Here is a 22297-nt window from a genome sequence, read left to right on the forward strand (position 1 = left end):
TCTCTTTATTTCTCCCCTTCATGTTTTTATCTTCTGTTTGGCTACTTTTCCTGGAATTTTCCTTCTGCAGAATGTTGATTCTGTTTTACATATTCTCCTGTAAGCAAATTGAGATTCTTATACAAAGTATTATTTTGTTGATTGGAAGAAAGGTTTTTCATCATCTCTCTTAGAGTGTCAAAGCTTGAAATTGCAATAGTGTTGGATGGAGAGGGCATCACAGACCAATGAAGACAGGGAGAGTTCATGAACAGTGTTGGGACAATTGGCAAGTTGTTGAAAAGGCATCAACTTACAACCTTATCACACACAGAAATAAGTTCCAAGTGAATCAAAGGACACACAGACAGACCAACTGAGAAATAATATACAAGTCCTTATTTGACCTCTAGTTACCTGAAGTCTTTTTAAAAGACTGGTAGATATTAGTACACAACAAATACTTTTAATTAGATATGTCAAAAACAACATAAACTGAATCAGAAAGCAAGTAGAAAATTGGGAAACTATTTGCAGTAGATGAGACGGACAAAGTATAATTTCATTAATGTGTAAAAAACTTAGTAATCCAGTAAGAAGTGCAAGATCCCGTTTCAGGGGTCGCTCCCTCGCATGCCACGCTTCTGCTGGGGGCACCTCTGTTCTGCATGTTGGCGCGTCCTCCAGGCTCCTTTGCTTCCCGAACTCATTCCCTACCGCTGCTCAGCCAGGCTGCTGGCTTTAAGTGCCACCTATAGCTGAAGGGTCCTAGATTTACATCTGCTCTTTGATCTTTTCCCTTGAATTCCAGTGTCACAAATCCCACTTCTTGCTCAGTATATCCATCCTCTCGGATGTCCCATATGCATCTCAAATTTAATACTTCCCAAACTGAATTTTTTTTAATTCAAGTTAATAGATCACAAGGAATGAATTATTAATTCTACCTCCATATCCATAAACCTGTTATTCTGCTGCCATTTCTCCAACTCAGTAAATAGCACTACCAGCGTATCATGTCTAAAACCTCAGAATTCTCCTTGGTTAGTTCTTTGACATCACACAAGCCCATCAGTAAATCTTGAAAAGATAGCGTGAAACAATTCCCTTGTTCCTCTCTGTCCCACTGGTGCCAGGTCGCTGCCACCGCCCCTCTCACCATGGTAGTCTTCCAGTGGGTCCCTGCTTCCTCTCCTCCCCCTCACTGCATAGTTCAGATGGTGTCACTCACTTCTCAGACCCTCCACTGACTTCCCCAAATGCTTAAGATCAAGTCCACAGCCTTTTCAGTGATCTGCAAGGCAGGCGCCACACGAGCTGCCTCCCACTTCCTCAAGTCTCACTTGCTGCCACCACTCTCCGGGTGACTCCTCGGCGCTGGCCACAGGCCCGCTCGCGCTCCTCAGCCCACATGGCGCTCCCCGCTTCCAGAGCCCTGCACTCGCCTCTCCCTCTACCGCAAGTGTTCCTCCCCCAGAGCCCCGTCGCCCACTCTGTTCAGATGCCATCATGGGAGATCACTCTTGGATCGCAGTAAATCTTTTTATACTCTGTCCCTTCACTGTGCTTCGGGTTTGGTTTTGTTACAGCAATTCCCACTACCTAAAATTGTGTTTTTTAGCTTTGTAAGTTTATTTTTTGTTGTCTGTTTCTTGCACTAAAATGCCACATCCGTGTTTGGCTTATTAACTCTGACACCCCAGCACCTAGAAGAGTGCCTAAATGTAGCAGGCTATGGATGGAAGAAGAATTTAAACAGCAGATAAGCATTTAGGAGACTAGTCAAAGTCAGCCTTGAGTCAAAAATGGAAACTGAAGTAATAACATCTTCGCCTTTCATATTAGCAAATTATAAACACACAAGAAAAAAATAAAACACAAGCACAGCCATCATTAGTGAAGGTACAACTGAGGGAGTTCCAATTGAGACACACGTAGCAATCTACACAGAGTGCTTCCAGCACTACCTGCTGTCCTTAAACTACCCTGGTGCTCCCTGGGGGGTTGCCTGCTGCGCCACTGCTGTACCTGTGATCCAAAGCCGCTGTGGCCATGCAGCCGCTGGCGAGGGCCCTAGCTGCCGCACAGGCCCAGGGCTGCTCTCCAGCGGGGCCGTGTCCCAGCCTGGCCGCCGTGTCCTGAGCGCTTAGGAGGCTCCTGAAGGGCTGGTGCACTGGGGCTCTCGCTGTGGAGCAGGAGGAATGGGGGACGAGCCAGCGGGATATATGTACTCCAGGAGGACCCCGGAAGTGATGAGAAGGTGGGAGCTAGAGGTGTTAGGCGAGAGACGGGCAGATCCTGGAAGGCAGGGCGCACACCGCCTGCATCGATGGCGGTGGGTTTCTATTTGTGTTGTTTACGCAAGTAAGGGACGGGGGTGCAAAGAGAGCATGTGATTTCGTGGATAAGAATATCTCTAGAAATCAAGAAGCCTGATTTCTCTTCTCTGCTTTACCATGGATTGCTGTAATTAAGTCTTTAAAAGCAAGGGCCTAGGTATTTTAGTGATAGATTTTCCATTACGTGCATGGGTAATATTCACTGTGTTCTGATTTCACTTGCTTGCAAATTTCTTTTTAAAAACAGGAATTGGCATTTTCTTATTCATTCAACTTTTGAGCTCAGAAATGACAATTTAACGCTCAAATCTTGTTCCAATTTTGTCCATAAATTGCCAAAAATTGTTGCTATAAAAAAAAGCACATCTAAATTGTGACCAGTCTTCAGAAAGACCCATCTAATTTATTTAAAAATCTGCAACTACTGAAATGCCTGAGTAGTCACAGAAGAGAATTTCACAGATGAAGATTGCAGTCTCTTTATATTAAGAATAAAATCACATACCTTCTTTATTCCAGAACATTTCATGGATTTTCTGTTTCTAAAATGATACAACACAATTTCTGGGATTCTGGGATTCCGTAATTCATTCCCCTATCTAGAACTGATTAAATAAATGGTATCTGAGCATCAGTGGTGTCTCATGAGCACGTGTCACTTTCTATTGCAGTCACTTTTTACAAGCTCCTCAACTGTAGGTCTTTTAACTTGCTTAAATGATTTCATACCAAAATTAGGTATCTCGTTTGATTAAATTAGGCCCTGGTGGAGATGGAAGACATCAGGCTCAGTTCCCTGACCTCTCCACTCAGCGGATGACCGGTAGCATGGTCCGAGCAGCTTCCCTCTGCTGCACGTCAAAGCTGAGCTTAAATGCACTAGTGGATATCGGTGGCTAGAGGCTCTAGAAGGGTGCTTCTGGCAGGTTGGCCCTCTGCAGAAGGCCCCTTGTCAGGGTCCCCCCTGGAGACAAGTGTCCAGTGTCCAAGGAAAGACCATAAGGAGGAGCACCAGGACTCGAGGGCATATCCACGCTCCTCCCCACCCTCTGTGACTGTGGAGAGATGCTCTGATCCAAGAATGCCGGGAAGCTACACTTCCCCATCCACCCGAGGATGGGGATCTGCCTTAGTTCAGAAGGGCTTCTCTCAAGGCCTGTTCCAGCCAGAGTATCCTGAGAGAGCGCAGTTCCCAGAAGCACCCTGCAAACCCCGTAAACGTAGAATGGCCTGAGCTCTGAGAGAGCAGGCCCACGCTCCACCACCGCTGCCCTGGCTGCCAGCCCGGAGACTGCGCGTGTGGGAGCCGACGAGCGCTGCTGTGCTCCAGCCGAGGGCGCCGTGCGCCCAGAGTGGCAGTGTTTTTTATCTTTGTCCTTTAATGGTGTCTCAATAGTTTTTATTTTTTAATTTTTAAAAATTTTTATTCAGTTATATCTATATATACACACACACCCTAAAATGTCACCTTTTAACCACATTCAAATAAATAATTCAGTACTATTAATTACATTCACAGTGTTGTGCTGGCATCACTACCATCCAATACCAAAGCGTTTCCATTGTCCCAAGTAGAAACTCTGTACATTTTTATCCTCAATTCTCTATTCCCTACCCCCACTCTAGCCCCTGGTAACTTAGGTTCTAGATTCTGACTCTGTGTGTTTTAGTTTGCTAAAGGCTGCCAGGGCAAAATACCAGAAATGGATTGCCTGTTGTAACAGGAATCTATCAGGGTAGAAGCTTATGCTCCATGGCTGTAAAAATGTGCAGATCAAGGCATCTTCAAGAGGTGTCTCACCAGGTGGCAGCTGTGGGCAATCAAGCGTGTGGTGGGGTGTCAGGGCTGCCCATTTTACCCCCCTCCCCTCACACCTGTCTCTCTCAGCTGCTTCTTGGGCTAGCCTCTTGGGGCCTCTTTCCGTACCCCTGTGCTCTGCTGACTCCAGCCTTTGGCCTCGGGGACCTCTCCTTCTGCCTCTTGGAGGCTTTTTTCCTGAGTGCCTCTGCTTTTAGTCTTCTGTTTATATAGGACTCCAGTGAGAAAATGAGGACCCACCCTGGGTCCAGCAATCCATGAAAAGGCCCTTAGCTAAAGAGATCTAATCAAAAGGTCCCTTAACTGAATCTAACCAAAAGGTCCCACATACAATAGATTTACATGCACAGGAATAGATTAGTTTAAGAACTTTGTTTCCTAGGGTCCACGAAAGACTCAAACCAGTAAGTAATGGTGTCTTCATTGTTCATCTGTGTTGTCACATGTAACAGCACTTCATTCCTTTTTACATCTGGATAATATTACATTGTGTGTATATGCCACATTTTGTTTATCTGTCCATCAGTTAATGGAGAGTAGGGTTGCCTCCATCTTTGCCAATTGTGAATAAGGCCACTATTAACATTGGTTTGCAAATATCTATTCAATTATTGGCAATTGTAAATAATACTGTTATGTACATTGGTGTGCAAATATCTGCTTTCAGTATTTTGTGATATCTAAAATACAGGGTACTTCTATACTTAACTTTTTGAGGAGTTGCCAAACTCTTTTCCATATCAGCTACACCATTTTATCATTCCTATCAGAAATGTGAATGAGTGTTCCTAATTCTCCACATCCTCTCTATCTGTGATGGTTAGGCTCATGTGTCAAAGTGGCCAGCTGGGTAATGGTGCCCAGTTGCTTGGGCAAGCAAGCTCTAGCTTGATTGCTACTTTGAAGACATTTTGTGGACTTAACTCTTGAGTGAGTTGAAGTTGATTTCATATATGGCTGGTTACATCTACTAGGAACTGAGGACTTTGCCTTCAGTAATGAGAGACGTCTCGTTCAGTCAGTTGAAGGCTTAAAAGAAGAAGTGATTTCAGCAGTCAGAGAGATAATTCTTATCTCTACTTCAGAGAGCCAGCTTTTCCTGGGAAATTCACCAAGGACCTTCATTGGAGTTCCTGACCTGCCACCTGCCCTTCAGAATTTAGACTCATGCATCACCACAGTCACATGAGACAATTCTGTAAACTCTTATAATATTTACAGATTAGTAAATATTTATCTAATCTGTATAAATATCTCCTGTCAGTTCCCTTTCCTTTGAGAACCATGATAAACACATCTTCGTACCAGAAGTGGTTCTTGAGAAGCAGACTCAAAAACGCAATTTTTAAATTCATTCTGGGATTTTTGCATTGGCCTCTACTCTGATAAAATTCAAAGGCACTAATGACTCTGTTTCCAATAATCAGGAGGCCACTGACAGTCTATGGCATGAGTGGGCAATAGAGATATGCAAACTGTCACCACTGGATATAGCTCCTTTCATGCTTATGAGAGGCAAGGCTCTGGATGAGACTGTTTTTGACACCTTAATAGAGTTTTGTGGCATTAAAAGGTTGGTTGGTTGTTCCTAAATATGCTGGATACAGTTACAAAATAAAGGGGTGAGCTCAAGACTTCAAATTGGCAACTTAAGCACCACATGAATGATCTGAAAGTTTCTTTGTGTGCCCTGAAATAATATATTGTTTTGTGCAGCCGCAGACTTGAGATCTCTGAAAACCAGACCCAAAGTCTCATAGTGTGAGTAGCAAAGTTACAAAAGAAACTAAAATCTCAAATTTGCAGGGTGTTTGCTGTTAAAGTGAGGGCATTGATTGGAAAGGAATAGAATCCTGAGGATAGAATGGAGACATAAGGTTTAATGATAATGACAGTGGGGACATTGAATCCCTAAATTCTGCAGAGCCTTTGCCAGATGAACCTGTAACAGTCTGCCCTGAGGAAGCAGCCACCTGACCTCCAGTCTGCTAAGGAGCCTGCCATCCAACCTCCACCTGTGGAGATTAATACTATTTCATCAGATGAAATTGCATCAGAATACCCCGAGGTAATTGGTTTGCAGGAAACTTCTAATCCATCTGGTTTCCCACCCTACCACCCTTCTTTTCTTTGAGGCCTATGACTAGAGTCAAGTCCCAAAAGGCAAAGTACAAAGAGGGACCTATGAGAAAGTACAATATACTCCAAAAGAACTGCATCAGTTTTCCAATTTATCTAGACAGAAATCAGGAGAATATGTGTGAGAATAGATAAAGGTGGATCAGACTCAATTTACTGATATGGACCCACTAGACAGAGATTCTGGATTCGAGAGTTAGAAAGGGCCCCAACAGTTTGTTCAGGTGGCTAGCCGAAACACAGATCAAAGATGGCTGACACTGCCTGAGGCCAAGATGCCAGGGTTGCCCTGGTGTGCTGTAGATGAGGGACTCCAAAGACTTAGATTGGAATGGTGGAATGGATTTACCATGTAAGCCCTGCCAGCCTATGCAAGGAGTGTCCAGAGGACACACCTTTCACCAGGACTATGAGGAATATATTTGTGAGACTAACTCCCATCTTCCCAGAAGAGCTCTGTGGTTGCTTTTCTTGGTAGGTCAGATATCTTGGGAATTGTTGTCAAGGAACTAGGATTCTTAAATACTATGGGAACGATCAGATCCCAGACTGGCAAAAGCCAAGTGGCAGGGGAGGCGGCTGTGGCTCAATTGACTGGGCTCCCATTTACCATATGGGAGGCCCTGGGTTCGCGTCGCAGGGCCTCCTTGTGAAGGCAGGCTTGCCCGCACTGCGGAGAGCCACCGGCCCACAAGTGTCGTAGAGTGCTGCCTGGCCTGCAAGTGCCGTGGAGAGCCGACTCAGCAAGGTGACACAACAAGAAAGGAGACAAGTAAAAACACAGAAGAACATGCAGCAAATGAATACAGAGAACAAACAACATGCAAGCCACAAGGGGAAGGGAATAAATAAAAATAAATACAGACACACAGAAGAATGTACAGCGAATGGACGCAGAGAGCAGACAGCAAGCAAGCCTTGTGGGGGAAGGGAATAAAAAAAAGCCAAGTGGCAGCACTTAATCACCAAAGACAAGGTAGGCATGACTGCCACAATGAACAACAGACTCAATCCAATAATCAAAATAGTCTGAGTCACAGAGACCCAAGTTGTTGGCTAATAGTTAATGGGATATAAAAAATAAAATAAATGGACAGTCTGCTAATTCATACTTGATCTGTATAAGCAGAAGAGTTAAAGATCGAGCTAACAAAAGTCTAACTTGAATGACAGAAAGAGTTTTGGACCTTAAGCAATTTTAAGACGTGAGACAGTTTACAGACCCACAGTGCCTTCAGTGAGGAGAAGGACCCTGTAACACTGCCAAAAATATATATTGCTAATCTTCCTCCCAGCCTTCCCCAAAGAGACCTATGGCCTTTTACCAGGGTAACTGTGCGTTGGGGAAAAGGAAATTAAGTCATACATTTTGGGGACTAAGAAACACTCAGAAGTGACATTAATTCCAGGAGATGAAATACATCACTGTGGTCCACCAGCCATCAGAGGAGGGGCTCATGGAGGTCAGGTGATGGATAGAGTTTTAGCTCAGATCCATTTCACAGTGGGTTCAGTGGGTCCCTAGACTCATTCTGTGGTTATTTCCCCAGCTCCAGAATGCATAGGTGAAACAGACATACTTAGCAACTGGTAGAATCCCCACGTTGGCCTTTCAACTTGTGGAGTGAGGGCCAGAGCCAAATAGAAGCCACTAGAGCTACCCCTCCCTAGCAAAATAGTAAGTCAAAAGCAGTACGGATACCTAGAGGAATTTAGAGATCAGTGCCACTCTCAAGAACTTGAAGGATTCAGGGAAAGTGATTCCCTCCCACGAGACTTCTCACTGGTTCATTTTATTGAGGATATCATACTGATTGGACCTAGTGAGCAAGAAATAGCAACTGCTCTAGAGTTACTGATAAGGCATTTGCATTAAGACAGACAAAAATAGAGATGTCTTCCACCTTGGTGAAATTTCTAGGTATCCAGTGGTGTGAGGCACGTTGAGATATCCTTTCTAAAGTGAAAGATAAGCTGTTGCGTTTGGCCCATAGATGACCAAGAAAGAGGTACAACATTTAGTTGACTGTTGCAGATTTTGGAGACAGTATGATTCTCATTTGGGTGTGCTAATCTAGCCCATTTACCAAGGCCAGAAGAGCAGCTGGGTTTGAATTAGAGGAAGCTCTACAACAGCTCCAGGCTGCTGTGCAAGCTGCACTGCCACTTGGGCCACAGGATCCAGCAGATCCAATGGTGCTGGCAGTGTCAGTGGCAAATAGAGATGCCATCTAGAGCCTTTGGCAGGCCCCTATAGGAGAATCACAACACAGACCTTTAGATTTTGGAGCAAAGCCCTGCCATCCTCTGCAGGTAACTATTCTCCTTTTGAGAAACAGCTTTTCACCTGCTACTGGACCTTAGTAGAGGCTGAACACTTAACCATGAGCCACCAAGTTACAGCTCCATAAAGTTGGGTGTGCACAGCAGCACTCCATCATAACTTGGAAGCAGAATATATGTGATAGAGCTCGATCAGGAGCACAAGTAAGGTACATGAGGAAGTGGCCCCAAATCCATGGTCAAAACTCCTGCCTCATTACCTTCTCTTTCCCAGCCCACAGCTATGGCCTCTTGGGGAGTTCCTTACAATCAGTTAACTGAGGAAGAGAAAAGTCAGGCCTGGTTTACACATGGTTCTGCACCGTACGCAGGTACGATCCAAAAACGAACAGCTGCAGCTCTGCAGCCCCTTTCTGGGGCTTCCTTGAAGGACAGCGGTGAGAGCTAATCCTCCCAGTGGGCAGAACTTCGAGCAGGGCACCCGCTTGTTCATTTTGCTTGGAAGAGAAACAGCCAGAGGTGCATCTGTACACCGCTTCATGGGCTGCTGCCAGTGGTTAGGCTGGATGGTCAGGGACTTGGAAGGAACACGACTGGAAAACTGGTTACAGAGAGGTCTGGAGAAGAGGTTTCCTGAGAGGGCAAAAGCGTGAAAATATTTGTGTTCCACGTGAGTGCTCACCAGAGAGTGACTTCAGCAGAGGAAGATAAAAATAATCAAGTGGATAAGATGGTCCCTTCTCTGAATAGTAGTCAGCCTCTTTCCCCAGCCCCTCCTCTCACTGCCCAATGAACTCATGAACAAAGTGGCCTTGTGGTAGGGATGGAGGTTATGCGTGGGCTCAGCAACCTGGACGTCCCTTCCCCTGTCTACAGCCACTGCTGAGTGTCCAGTCCACCAGCAGCAGAGACCCACACTCAGCCCCCAGATGGTGATTCAGTTTTTCCAGTGCCATTTGTTAAAGAGATTATTCTTTATCAACTTAGTGGTTTTTGTCCCTTTGTCAAAACTAAGTTGACTCAATGTGGAAAAAGAAGCTGAAAACTGAAAATACCATAATTTCTAACTAGTATAAAGGAAGAACCTTTCAGAAAGTAGCATGGTAAGGGAGGCATGCAAATAGGGATTATTATTCTAGTGACCTATGTATGTTTTTGGATTTTCTCTGTTCACTCCTTTTCATTACTTGAAAGTAAATAAATAAAATTTTTAATAAAGAACAGTTGGCCATAAATGTGAGGGTTGATTTCTGAACTCTCAGTCTGATTCTTCTGGTTTGTATGTCTGCCCTTGTGCCAGTACCACGCTCTTTTGATTACTGTATCTTTCTAATTAGTTTTAAGATTGGAAAGTGTGAGTCTTCTAACATTGTTCACTTTTTAATATGGCTTTGGCTATTTGGTGCCCCTTAACCTTCCACATAAATTTGATGATTGGCTTTTATTTTTACGCAAAGAAGACTGTTGGAATATTTATTGGGACTGCATTGAATCTGTAAGTTGCTTTCAGTTGAATTGACATCTTAACAGTGTTTAGTCTTACATTCCATAAAGACAGAATGTCCTTCCAATGTTCTGTAATTCTCTGTGCACAAGCCCTTTATATCCTTGGTTAGATTTATTCCTAGATGTTTGATACTTTTAGTTGCTATTGTAAATGGATTTTTTTTTCTTGATTTCTTCTGAATGTTCAGAAGCACTACTGTTTTTGGAGTATTACTCTTGTACCGTGCCACTTTGCTGAATTCATTCCTTAGCTGTAAGAGCTTTGTTGTGTATTTTTCGAGATTTTCTGTATGGAGAATCATGTCTTCTGCCAATAAGCTAAGTTCTACTTCCTCCTTTCCAATTTGGATGTCTTGTATTTCTTTTTCTTGCCTAATTGCTCTTGCTAGTACTTCCAGTACAATGTTGAATAACAGCGGTGACAGTAGGCATCTTTATCTTGTTCCTGATCTTAGAGGGAGATGTTCCACTCCTTCACTATTAAAATATGATATTAGCTGTTGGTTTTTCATTTGTGCCCTTTATCACATTGAGGAAGTTTCCTTCTACTCCTAGTTTTCTAAGTGTTTTTATCAAGAAGAGGTGTTAGATTTTGTCAATTATATCAATTGAGTTGATCATTTTTTTCCTTCCTCTCTCTTAGCATGGTAAATTATGTTGAAACACCCTTGCATACCTGGGATACATCCCACTTGATTATGGTGTATAAGTCTCTTAATGTGCTGTTGGATTTGGTTTGCTAGCATTTTGTTGAGGATTTTTACATCTATATTTAGGAGAGATATTGCTATGTGCCTTTATTTTCTTGTGGATTATTTATTTGGCTTTGGTACGAGGGTGATATTGTTCTCACACAATATTTTAGGGAGTGTTCTTTCCTCTTCAATGTTTTGGAAGAATTTGAGCAGGATGGTGTTAATTCTTCTTGGCATGTTTGATACAATGTCCCTGTGAAGACATCTGGTCCTGAGCTTTTCTTTGTTGAAAGGTTTATGATGACTGATACAGCCTCTTTAGTAGTTATTGATTTATTGGGATCTTCTTTCTTCTTGAGTCAGTGTAAGAAGTTTGTGTTTTTTTTCTGATTTTTTCCAATTCATGTACGTTATCTATTTTCTTGCCATACAGTTGTTCATAGAATCCTCTTACATTCCTTTTTATTTCAGTGCTGTCTGTAAAAATGTCCCCCTTTTCATTTCTGATATTAGTCATGTGTGTCCTCCTTTCTTTGTCAGGCTACCCAAAGGCTTGTCAATTTTTATTGATCTTTTCAAAGAACCAACTTTTGGTTTTGTTGATCTGTTGTTTTGTTTTTCTTGTTGTTGTTAATTCTCTATTTCATTTATCTCCACTCTAGTCTTTGTTATTTCCTTAATTTGCCCTATGTTTTCTAGTTCTTCTGGTTCTGAGGTGGGGACTCTGACTTGAACTCTTTTCCTAGATTATGGTACAGAAGTCTGAGTCTGCCCTTAGGACAGAGTGTGGGCCTCAGAACCGGCCCCCTCCTCATGCCTGCATGGTACCGGGCGCTGTTTGTAGTAACCAATAACTGCCTGGAAAAGACTGAATAGATTAACTGTTTTTGAATTCCTAATTCCTGGGCAATTTCCATTTATAGGGTTAACAAGATTTTTAATGTTAGTCTTTATTATATATCCTTACATAATGACTGCATTTTTTATCGCTAGGATATAGTAAGGAAATAATGTGCTAATAATTTTCCCAAGCCTTGAAACCAAAGACTTGATGGTTCCCTGTATCACCAGTGAATTGGCTAATCAGAATTTCAGAGGATGGCTGTATAAATATAATTTTATGATAATTTTTACTCAGATAACTAAGAGATTATGTTATAAGCACTTGGATATCTGAAGTACCCTTTCTGTCATATCAAGGAGAGTTGTTAATTCCTAACCAACATAGGTAAAATGACAACACTATCTCCTATCTAGTCCAGAGTATACAGAACTTGTTCCTTTTAAAAAAAATGATAGGTATAATTTACATATAATACACAACTATTAAATGTTCAGTTTGTTGAGTTTTGATAGTTGCATATGCCCTTGAAACCACCATCCAAAACTAGAGAGAGAACATTTCCTTCACTCCATAGTTCCCTCATGGCCCTTTGCAGCCAATTCCTACTCCCCAGCTCCAAAACAATCACTTCCTAATTTCTCTTACCATGTCTTGGTTTTGCCTTTTCTTGAGCTTCGTAGAGAAAGAACCACATAGCATGAACTCTTTTGTCTCTGGCTTCCTTCACTCAACATGTTTGAGACTCTTCCATGTGGATGCAGCTCTCAGTGGCTCATTCCTGTAGGCTGTGGAGTAGTGTTCCATTGTTTGAATAGGCCTCAACTGGTTTCTCTCTTCTCTTGTTGATGAATATTGGGTTATTTCTAAGTTTGCAGTCTTTTTGTGAATAAGGCCCTGTGAACAGTATTCCACAGGTGTTTTATTACTGTTTTTGGTACTGTTTGCTGTTGTTTTTTGTGGCTATTGATTTTTATTTTTCTTGAATAAGCATGTTGGAATTGAAATGCTGGGTTATATAATAGATATATGTTTAACCTTATAAGAAACTATACAACTATTCTCAAAAGTGATTTTACCTTTTCTACTCCCATCAACACTCTGAGGGTTTTTAGTTGCTTCACGTTCTTGCCAGCATTTGCTATTGTCAGTCTTTTTAAATTTCATCTATTCTAGTTGACATTGTGGTTTAATTTGCATTTTCCTAACTAATGAGAACAAGTATCTATTTCACAGCTTATTGGTGAGTTGTTTATATTCTTTTGTGAAGTGTCCAAATATTTTGCCTATTTTTAAATTAGGCTTTTTGTCTTTTTATTGCTGGTTTGTAGGAGTTCTTAAACTGGAGAAGAGCCTTTGTCAGAAATACATATTGCAAATATTATTATACCCCCAGTGTGTGGCTTGCCTATTCATTTTCTTAATAGTGGGCAGAAAATTTTAATTTTGATCAAGTTCCTTTCATCCGTTTATTTTTCTTAACATAGCTACTGCTTTTTGTTTTCTGCCTGAAAGGTCTTTCCCTGCCTGCAGGTTCGGTGGTTTACCAGGGCTCTCTGAACTCAGGAAAGCTCATGTGCACAGTTGAGGGTTATTACAGCAGAAGGAGGCAGGTCCAAAGGGCAGAGTCTGGGAGCACAGTGCCCGGTTGTCTGCTCGCAGGGGAGGCCTGCAGGCAGCACGGAGCAGGTGCTGTGTGGGGCAGCCAGGGAAGCTCCTGCTCCCAGCAGTCCAGAGGAGGCTGTTACTGAAGGTCAGTCACCAAAGCTTGGAGGACCTATGTGACTGACCTTAGCTACTTAGTCTCTATGCCCAGAGGTCAACCTGTTACCCAGGTGAACAAAACGAGCACTTGCCGTAAATCACATTGTTAGCATATACCATCTGGCATAACCCGCCCCAGGTACACAAAAACTCTTATCAGGTAGGATATTCCCAAGGGTTAGAGGTTATCTTCCGGAAACTACTCCAGAGCTAATCCTGAAGACCTCCGGATTGAGCAGCCCAGACCTTAGGAGCTAGCCCTTCCTGCAGTCTTGAAGATGCTCTCCTGTTTCTTCTAGAAATAATTTTATGATCCTAACATTGGTTACAATGCTATCATCCATCTAATTGTGTAATTTTTGTGTATGGGATGAGGTGTAGACATTTAAAGTTCAATGTTTTCTGGGCCCTGTCATCTCGACAGTATGAGGAATGTGAAGTCCTTTGGTACTGTAGATCAGAAACTTGAAAATAAAGAGTTGGAAATGGACTTTCATCGAATCCTGCTTCTCAGCCATGCAAGAACAGGAAGCCTGGGTGTCAGAAGATGGTTTCCAAGCTCCACCTGCGTAGGTCCAGGGAGGGAGCAGTGCTGAACAACTGCACGCTGCAGGAAGGCCTTCTCTCCCTGCCTTGTGGCTTTGTAATCCCCTTCCCAGAACCCTTAGCTCACCTTTTAAAGCCGCACAAACAGGGCTGCCCTGCCTCGTAGGGACTTGCTTCCTTGGTTCCTTCAACCATCCCTCTTCCAAAATAGTTTGGAGACCTCCCCACTGATTCACTCCTATTTTATAGACACAAAACTTAATTCTGCCAGAAATTAATTCATCATCAAAAGCTGACATATTCTTGTCAGCAGCACCAGGAATCTGTCTCTTTTTACGTCATCTTGCTGCATCAATCAGCTCTCCGTGTGTGCGGCACCACTCCTGGGCGAGCTGCACTTTTTTCACGCAGGGCGGCTCTCCTTGTGGGGCGCACTCCTTGCACATGGAGCTCCCCTTCACGGGGGTGCCCCTGCGTGGCACGGCACTCACTGCACGCAGCAGCACTGCGCATGGGCCAGTTTTACCACACAGGTCAGGAGGCTGCCATTGTTATAGTTATATGCAAATATATATAGCTTTAAATGCTTTCATTGGGAAAAAGAGAGAATGATTGAATACGTGAATGAACAAATCACAATTGAATGAATAAACCAAGCATCTTGAAAAACACTAGGAAAGAAATAACAAAGAAAAATATAAATTAGAATACAGAAAAAAATAATTTAAAATAAAATGAAAATTGATTCTTTGACAAAAATCGGTGTGTAATTTTTATTTCAAAGAATAAAATAAGCAAATATTAGAAATTTAGTATCAAACCTAAAATAAGTATACAGATAGAAAGGAAGCAAACCACAATGATGCCCAGATTTATGTACCAGAAGAGAAAGGGTATAGAGAATTTTCAAAGAGGTAGTAATGATTTTAAAAGCTTCAGAAAGGTTTCAGAAGTTGAATGAGAATGGGCCATAGGACTAGCAAATAAGGCATCAGGGACCAGAGACGCTCTTTCAGTAGAGCGCCGGTGAGAAAACCAGAGGACAAGAGGTCGTAGGAAGATCAGGAGGAAATCATTTTCAGTTTCAGGAAGGAAACCAAGGCAAAAGGAAAGCCTAAGCCATAGCTAGAAGGAAAGCTAAAAAATGTATCAAGGGCTGTACAACGGTGAAACCTCATATAAAATACAAGTATGACTGATACTGCATATATAAGACTTTTTACAAAACGTAAATACAAATAAACTAGAGAGACGGAAATGGAATGGCAACTCTGTGCAGTAGGGGAAGCATAGGGAGATTGAGAGGTGATGAGTTTTGTTTGGTCGGTGGGTTTTGTTTTTTTGTATTACTGGAATAATGAAAATGCTGTAAAAATGATTGAAGTGATGAATGTACAAGTATGTGGTTATACTGAATGCCACTGATGTATACTTTGGATGGATTTATGCCTTATTAATGTTTCAATAAAATCGATTTGTTAAAAAAAATGCAGGCAAGAGAGTATGGGGAGGAGGGTATTATGGGCTACATGCTGTTTAATGACCACTCTTCATGGACAGTAGAAATTAATTTATATTTGTAGATGTATTATGGATTAAAGAGAATAAAATTTTAAAAAGGGAACCAACAATGAAGCCAGGTCAGAGTTGGAATCTAGTCCAGGTAGTTTGAAGGGATTGGATCTTCAGGAAATGCCCCTGTTGCTACTGCTTTAACCTGCCAAATGAGGTTGTACCAAAAGAAGTTCTTGACATGATTTCAAAACAACCCCTCTACGGTAGTGGGAGACTGCTGCACCCCAGAAAAGATCATCCATAGAACTGATCCTTTCCTGTGGGCCTGAGCCTGTTGCAGATGGGGCCTTCTGATTGAATCACTTCCATTAAGGGCCTCTGATTAGATCCCTTCAGTGCGGTGTCACCCAGGGTGGGTGTGGGGTCCTTTACCCAAGAGACAGACAGAAACAGGCAGAGAGAAGAGGCCCAGGAGCTCAGAGGAGAACCCTGAGGCTGAAGTCCGTGGGGCCAGGAGAGGAGTCAGGGCTGGGGAGAGTGCAGGGCTGCCGCCGAGGCTCCAGGCTAGAGCTCTGCCAGGCACGCTGATGGGGCGTGTCCTCGGCCTCAGAGCTGTACGCTGGTAAGTTAACCAGTCCCCATGGTCAAAGCCAGCCCACTTCTGGTGTGCTGCCTCAGCAGCCTTTGGCTAAATGAAACCCCCTCCTAGATGGCGCTATTTTAAATAACAATGTGGAATAGACAGCAGTGATGAAAGACTTGGATCACACAGCACTGGTTACTCCTTACATTTGATACTCAATTTCTTATTTATTCCACAGTCCTCCTGCTGTTTATTTCAACATTATTCCCTCATTGCACTCTATCTTTAATCCCATCCCATTCTCTCTGTCCATTGGTGGTCTTTAATTTTCACTAATAGTATGTATGACTTAATAGTACACATAACTGCCAGTATTAGCTGTTACAAATCGCTTAGTGTTTCATGTGAAGAAAGCTGCTCTTCATATTTCAGATCTAAGTTAGCTAACTTTGCTCAGGTCGTTGGCATGGAAATCGTTGTGCCTGGACAGAATGGCTTCCCTAGCAACGTGTGGTATACAGTAGTTTTATAGTGATAATAAACAGAGTCACCTTGAACAGTTGTTTCGAAAAGAAAAGAAGCTTCCCTTCTGGAAGCTATGGGTAGTAGATGAGGGAAGGAAATCATTAAAGACAAAAAATGTTCAAAAAAGGAAAACAGTCCTCATCCCTTTGAAGAGCTGTTCAGATGAAGAATGGCAGCGCCTCGGCCCGTCTGTGGGTTTTGGTGATTAGTAGTAATGAAGATGCATTAACCATATTCTCCTGATAATGCGCTAGCAGTTCCTTAGTACTTTTATCAACATTCACATTTTACAGCTGGCAGTATGGGAATTTGACTAGTACATTTTTGTTGAGAAAAAAGGGTAACAACATTATAACTTGTCATATTTGTGAATTATAAATCTTGACTTGAAGACAAACAAAACTAAAATATAACAGACTTCAATATCATGCGCGCCCCACTTTCTGCTAACACTCACGGAAGGTGGAAGGCACCCGGCTGCTGAGTGGCTTCGGGACCAGAGGGGAGTGCTCCTCAATCGAGAGTTGATGAGTTCTTTTCATTTCATTTATTCTTCTTCTCTATAAACATGTATCGAATGCCTTCTTTGTAGCTAACCACATAGTATCTGTAAAATGAGCATGCTCTTCTTCACTAGAAAGGAGATGGAAACCAAAAGTAAGTGCGTATAATCTCTGCGTGTCATTATCTCCATTAGGAAACCTTATTTTCAGTAATTTCGGAAAGGACATTAAATGGTTCAGTTCTTTAAAGATGAAACTTGATGCAAAAAGAGCCATTTGAAAAATGATTTTTCTACATTTCATTGAGTGCTAAATGAATAAATTTTTCTTTTAAAGAGCTGAATTCAAGGTTTTAAACTAGATTTGTCCCAACTCCAAAGCATTGTAAGTCTCCAGTACCTTGCCCATAATGTTAGCTACTTTCACTCGAGAAAACTTTATAGAAGGAAGAAGCAGGGTGTTCTTTCCTTTTTATTATAGAACTGTGGATCATTCTTGGTTTAGAGCTTTATCCAGTAATGCCAAGGATACAGCTATCTTATGTTAAAAGTAGGAGAATCACTATGTAAGTGCTGCCGGGTAGATGTGGGAGAATGAAATGGTAAAACTGAAGGTAACTAAATTCAAATAGGTGGATCCCTCAAACTTGATTTGTAGTTTCTCACTTTTATGAAGAAGAAGTAACATATGAGGAATAAGCTTCTCTTAGTGATTTGGACAATAAAAATACAAACTTCAGTATTGTCTGGAATTGAACTACCTCCTACAACTACAGTAATTTATAATCATAATTGGTCTTCAGAAATTCAGCCGTGAGATACGGCAAGACTGTGAATCATCCAGAAAATAATAGCTCTTTTACAGATGTTTACTGGGTGTCCTCTGACACAGTTAGAGCACAGGTGCTGGCAGACCACGGAGGCTGCGAGCACGTGTGAGACAGAGGGGCGTAAGGGAGGTGGTTCTGCTGAGAGGTGGAGTAAAGCAAGAAGGGCCTCTGCGTCTGCAGTGGGAAGTTATCGACGAGCTCAAGCCATGGTTTCGGAGCAGCAGCAAGTTCACAACAAGACTTAGGGGGCCGGAGATTGTGGAAGCTAAGAAGCAAGTTAGGACCCCTTCTGCACAAACTAGGCTGTGAGTAGGAAAGGAAATGGGATGGCAACGGGAGAGAAACGAGGTCTCCGGGGAAGAAGTTTTGTACACACACGTGTGTATATATGTATCTGTGAACACACATAAATTTGAATATAGTCTGTGTATGCTAATGGGACTAGTACAGTAGAAAAGGAGAACATGGTGATGCAGGAGAGGGCTGTGGGGGCAACGGTCTTCAAAGCTGAGAGGAGTCGGGAGATGGGACCCGAGCTCAGGTGGAGAGGCTGGCCGTGCCCAGGAGCACGGGCTCTTCTTGCACTGAGAAATGTGGAACTAGACTACAGGTGGCTGCAGTTCCCGTTTAACAGCTGTTCATAAAGCACCTGCAGTGTGCTGGGTACTGTGACGGTATAGCAGTCAGCAAGAGACCTGAAACTTAAATCCACATGGGGACTGGGGGAGACAAACACAGAAGTCCAATATGTAACGTGTCAGATGATGAGAAGTGCCGTTGAGAAGAGTGAAGCAGGGAAGTGTGTGCAGGAAGGAGGATTCCGAGTGCTGGGTAGGGCGAATGGATCACAACTTTATGGACTAGGCATTTGGCATGACTGAACTGCTTCCTGATTCTCAGGCACACATGTTCAAAGTCATCTTAAACTCGTCCCCATATGCCAGGGCTTGCGAGAAGTGTCCTCAGCCCTGTTTCACCATTCTGCTGGCACTCGGGGCCTACCCAGGTCTTAGCCATGCGCCTATGTAAGTGGGTATTTGGTTAATGTACCTCTGGCCTTCTAGACTAGAAGCTTCCTGAGGGGAACGGTGTCTGCTCCGGACACTTGTTTCTCCAGAACCCACTAGGTTGAGTCAGTGAACGAGGAGTAAGCCACATTTGTAAGAATCTCAGTTTTCATTATCCTGTGGTCACCTTTACGCTTTCACTTCTGACTTTGTATAAGCCTACTTAGTAAATGGCCTCTTTAAAATAGGTGAGCTGTGGTTGTTTCACCAATGGAGTTGTGAAATAGAGTTGTCCTCTGATTTAAATAACGTGTCTCCACTCAATTTCTGTTTTATTTTACAGGACCAATGCCAAAGGTGCACCCCTGAATATAAATAAGGTCTCTAATAGCCTGATTAACTTCGGAAGGAAGTTGATTTCCCCCGCCGTAGCCCCTGGCAGCGCGGGCGGCCCTGTTCCAGGCGGGAGTGGGGGCAGCCCCTCCGTGCCCCCCACCCGGGCCCCAGCGGAGGCCCCCAGGCACCCCTTGCAGCAGCAGCAGCAGCAGCGGCTGATGAAGTCGGAGAGCATGCCTGTGCAACTGAACAGAGGTATGGCACAGACTCCAGGAAGTCTAAACAAACACCGGCGGTGTCCTCCTCTCCCTGTCAGGACCAGCCTCCAGAAATAGCAGTTAGGGTGAAGCTATTACTAACTTTAATCCTTTATGAGTTAGAATACCAGTTATTGTCTTTTTCTTAATTACGAGCATTTTGTCAGGCTCTTTTTTCTTGACCTTTATATCCTACTATACCTACCGTCGTGCCTTCCGGATACCCGTGCAGTGTAATGGTGTGGACTGTCAGGACCAGCCTCTGAGGCCAGGTGCCGGTGCCCTCTGCTAACTTGCTGTGGTAATACCCCTGACTAGGAGAAGGCCTGGAACGGGAGGGTCTCACCCCGGGGCTCTGGTGGCGATGACCTTGGTCAGTGCCCTGCGGGGATCTGGGGAAGTGTGCCACCGGCCTTGTCTCTCACAGCTGTTCACCTCTGACGAATCCAGACTGGAACCTTGTGGGGAGGAAAAAACACCCAAAATAAGTGCCTGGGTCCTTGCACTGGAAGACAGAACCGTAGAACATGAGGGCTCGGGGGACCTGACAGCCCCCAGGCCCGGCCTCTCCTCCGCTGAGGGGGGCGCTGCTGCCCAAGCCCACGGCTGCTGGGAAGCCCTCCCGCAGCTGCCCCCCGGGGAATTCCTTTCTACTTCAGGGATCTTTCCAGGGCTCATTTCCCTCCCGTACGTGACTCATGAGAAACCCCTTCAGTTCTTACTCAGAACCCTCCTACTCTATATTTCTTCAAAGAGACACCGTGTGAGGACCCCCAGCTCACAGTAGATTAGAGACAGCCGCGTTGAATCTTAGTGGCGGGGTCTGCTCTCCATACTGTGGAAGTCAGAAATAGTGAGCTGATGGCAGAGAATGCACCGGAAGCAATCCTAGGGCCTCACGGGCGCAGGGATCTGGAGCCGTCGGGGCCAGAGCGGACTTCCTCCCACGCCCCCACGTCTTCCTGGGTTCCCTGCGTCTAGCGGTGCTCAGCAAGAGTGCTGACAACAGCAGCCGTGAGCCCGTGAAGAGTCCCCACACTGTGTTCCATGTACTCCGTTTAAGAAGGGATTGCATCCAAAATTATTAAAATTTTTAAATATTGGCATTTAAGATGGTAAACTTAACTTTAATAGTCTTCATTCCCCAATGCTGCAAAATAATGAGTATGTGTCTGCAAGTGTGTGTGTGTGTGTGCCTTCGTTGGTTACATAATTTTATCTCTTATATTTCTTTGCCTATATGAAATATTAAACTTTATATAACTTAGCATTTAATTTTTTATTAGAACATTGTTATCTTACATAAGAATAGCTCATGTAAAATTATGTTCTTTTTTTTAAAATGTAGAGCTATCACACTTGATTTAGGGAAAGAGACTTCAAATCATTAACATTGTAAATGTATTTTAATGCCTGGAGACATGCCCACTTCCAGAATGGAAATGAATGTTATTTTATATATTTCTTAATTGTACTGTTTTATTGTTATAAACAAATATGATTTCAATATTGCTTTGATAACAAGCTGTAGTCAGTAGTAATTCTAACTGATGGCAGGCAAATGAGTCAGAGAATCTCTTAATGCTGAAGCTTAAATTTTCTGAGGAACCAAGCCAAATGACTACAGAAATATAAAGTTGTGTCTCTGAGGAAATGTCAAGTATTAATACGACAGTAAGCGAGAGAGGAAGCGCGTGGAGACGGAGCCGTTGATGGAAACCGAGTCCCCGGGTGTAAGGAGCCAGCCGCGCACTCGAGCAGAGCGCTTGCCATGGGAGTGTCACCGGGGCCTCTGGCAACTGACCCCTCTATGGAAAGAAGGGGCCGGGCCTTATTTCTGGTTCATTTCCTCTCATGTCAGTTCATCAGAAAAAGCTTTCCTAGTCCAATTTCAAAGATAAATATTCCTGCCCATGTCCCTCCTGCAGTAAGGTTTGCGAAAAATAGAGTAAAAGACAGAGAACGTGCTAGAAGTCGAGCCCAGTGTGGCCAGATGCTCACCGCTGTTCACCAGCCTTGGCACCTGAACGAGGCTCTGAGGCTCTCCCACCTTCTGCTTCCTCGCCTTCCAACACCAGATTTGGGCTGATTCCTGGGGAACCTCACAACTCTCAAAATCTATGGTTCCTTTGGTGAAACAGGTATTTGTTAACTCTGTGAGGGACAGTAATTCTCCAGCATGGGTTCTTGCACGGGCCTCTCCCTCCAGTCGCGTGCTCCGCGACACCGACACTTTTTAATGTGTCCTGTGCTCCCGGGGACGAGGGCGCACAGGAGTAGCTTGTCCGGAGGCTTGTGTCGGAGTGTGACTGCCCCTGCCTCCCAGCCCTCGTGGCCCTCATGCCTTTGAGGAGGGATCGTTTCGGAGCTCTTCGGGTTCTACTGAAAACTTCAAAGTGGTTTTGAAAGACAGTGATTTATAAAGAAGAAAATGCTTATGATTTCATAGTTTAGTTAACTCTCAATTATTTGCACTTACATTGGGGAAAGTTGTATGGAAAATCCAAAATTCACCCTGCTTTGCTTGAAATATATTCTGTTCTTTGACCTTGTGCTCAGGGTGGGGTAGTGGAGAGAGGAGGAGGCAGTACAAGTGCCCCCACCCCCGTGGTCTCCTTGGTGATACTGAATATCAGAAGGAGCTTTTAGTCCCTAAATACACACGAATAGGTTATCCGGAAGCAGCAGAGAAAAATGGGCGGCCGCACAGACACAGAAGGCAGGCTCCCCGTTTACCAGGGCTTGTTAGGAAAATCCAGAAGCTGGCGAGGCCCATTAAAAGCTCTTTGTCACTTATTTGAGGTATGTACCTATTTATAGATTTTATCTCA

General features: G+C 43.6%; 1 protein-coding gene across 1 annotated transcript in view; it reads left to right on the top strand.

Annotated features, from left to right (window-relative positions):
• TBC1D5 (TBC1 domain family member 5) overlaps positions 1 to 22297 on the top strand; it is a 589141-nt gene that overhangs the window by 496262 nt on the left and 70582 nt on the right. The window contains exon 19 of the mRNA XM_058290770.2: positions 19217 to 19464. Within this exon, the coding sequence (XP_058146753.1) occupies positions 19217 to 19464 (248 nt within the window). The remainder of the gene's footprint in view (positions 1 to 19216; positions 19465 to 22297) is intronic.

This window comes from Dasypus novemcinctus, chromosome 31 (assembly GCF_030445035.2).
Source record: "Dasypus novemcinctus isolate mDasNov1 chromosome 31, mDasNov1.1.hap2, whole genome shotgun sequence".
Classification (NCBI taxonomy): domain Eukaryota; kingdom Metazoa; phylum Chordata; class Mammalia; order Cingulata; family Dasypodidae; genus Dasypus; species Dasypus novemcinctus.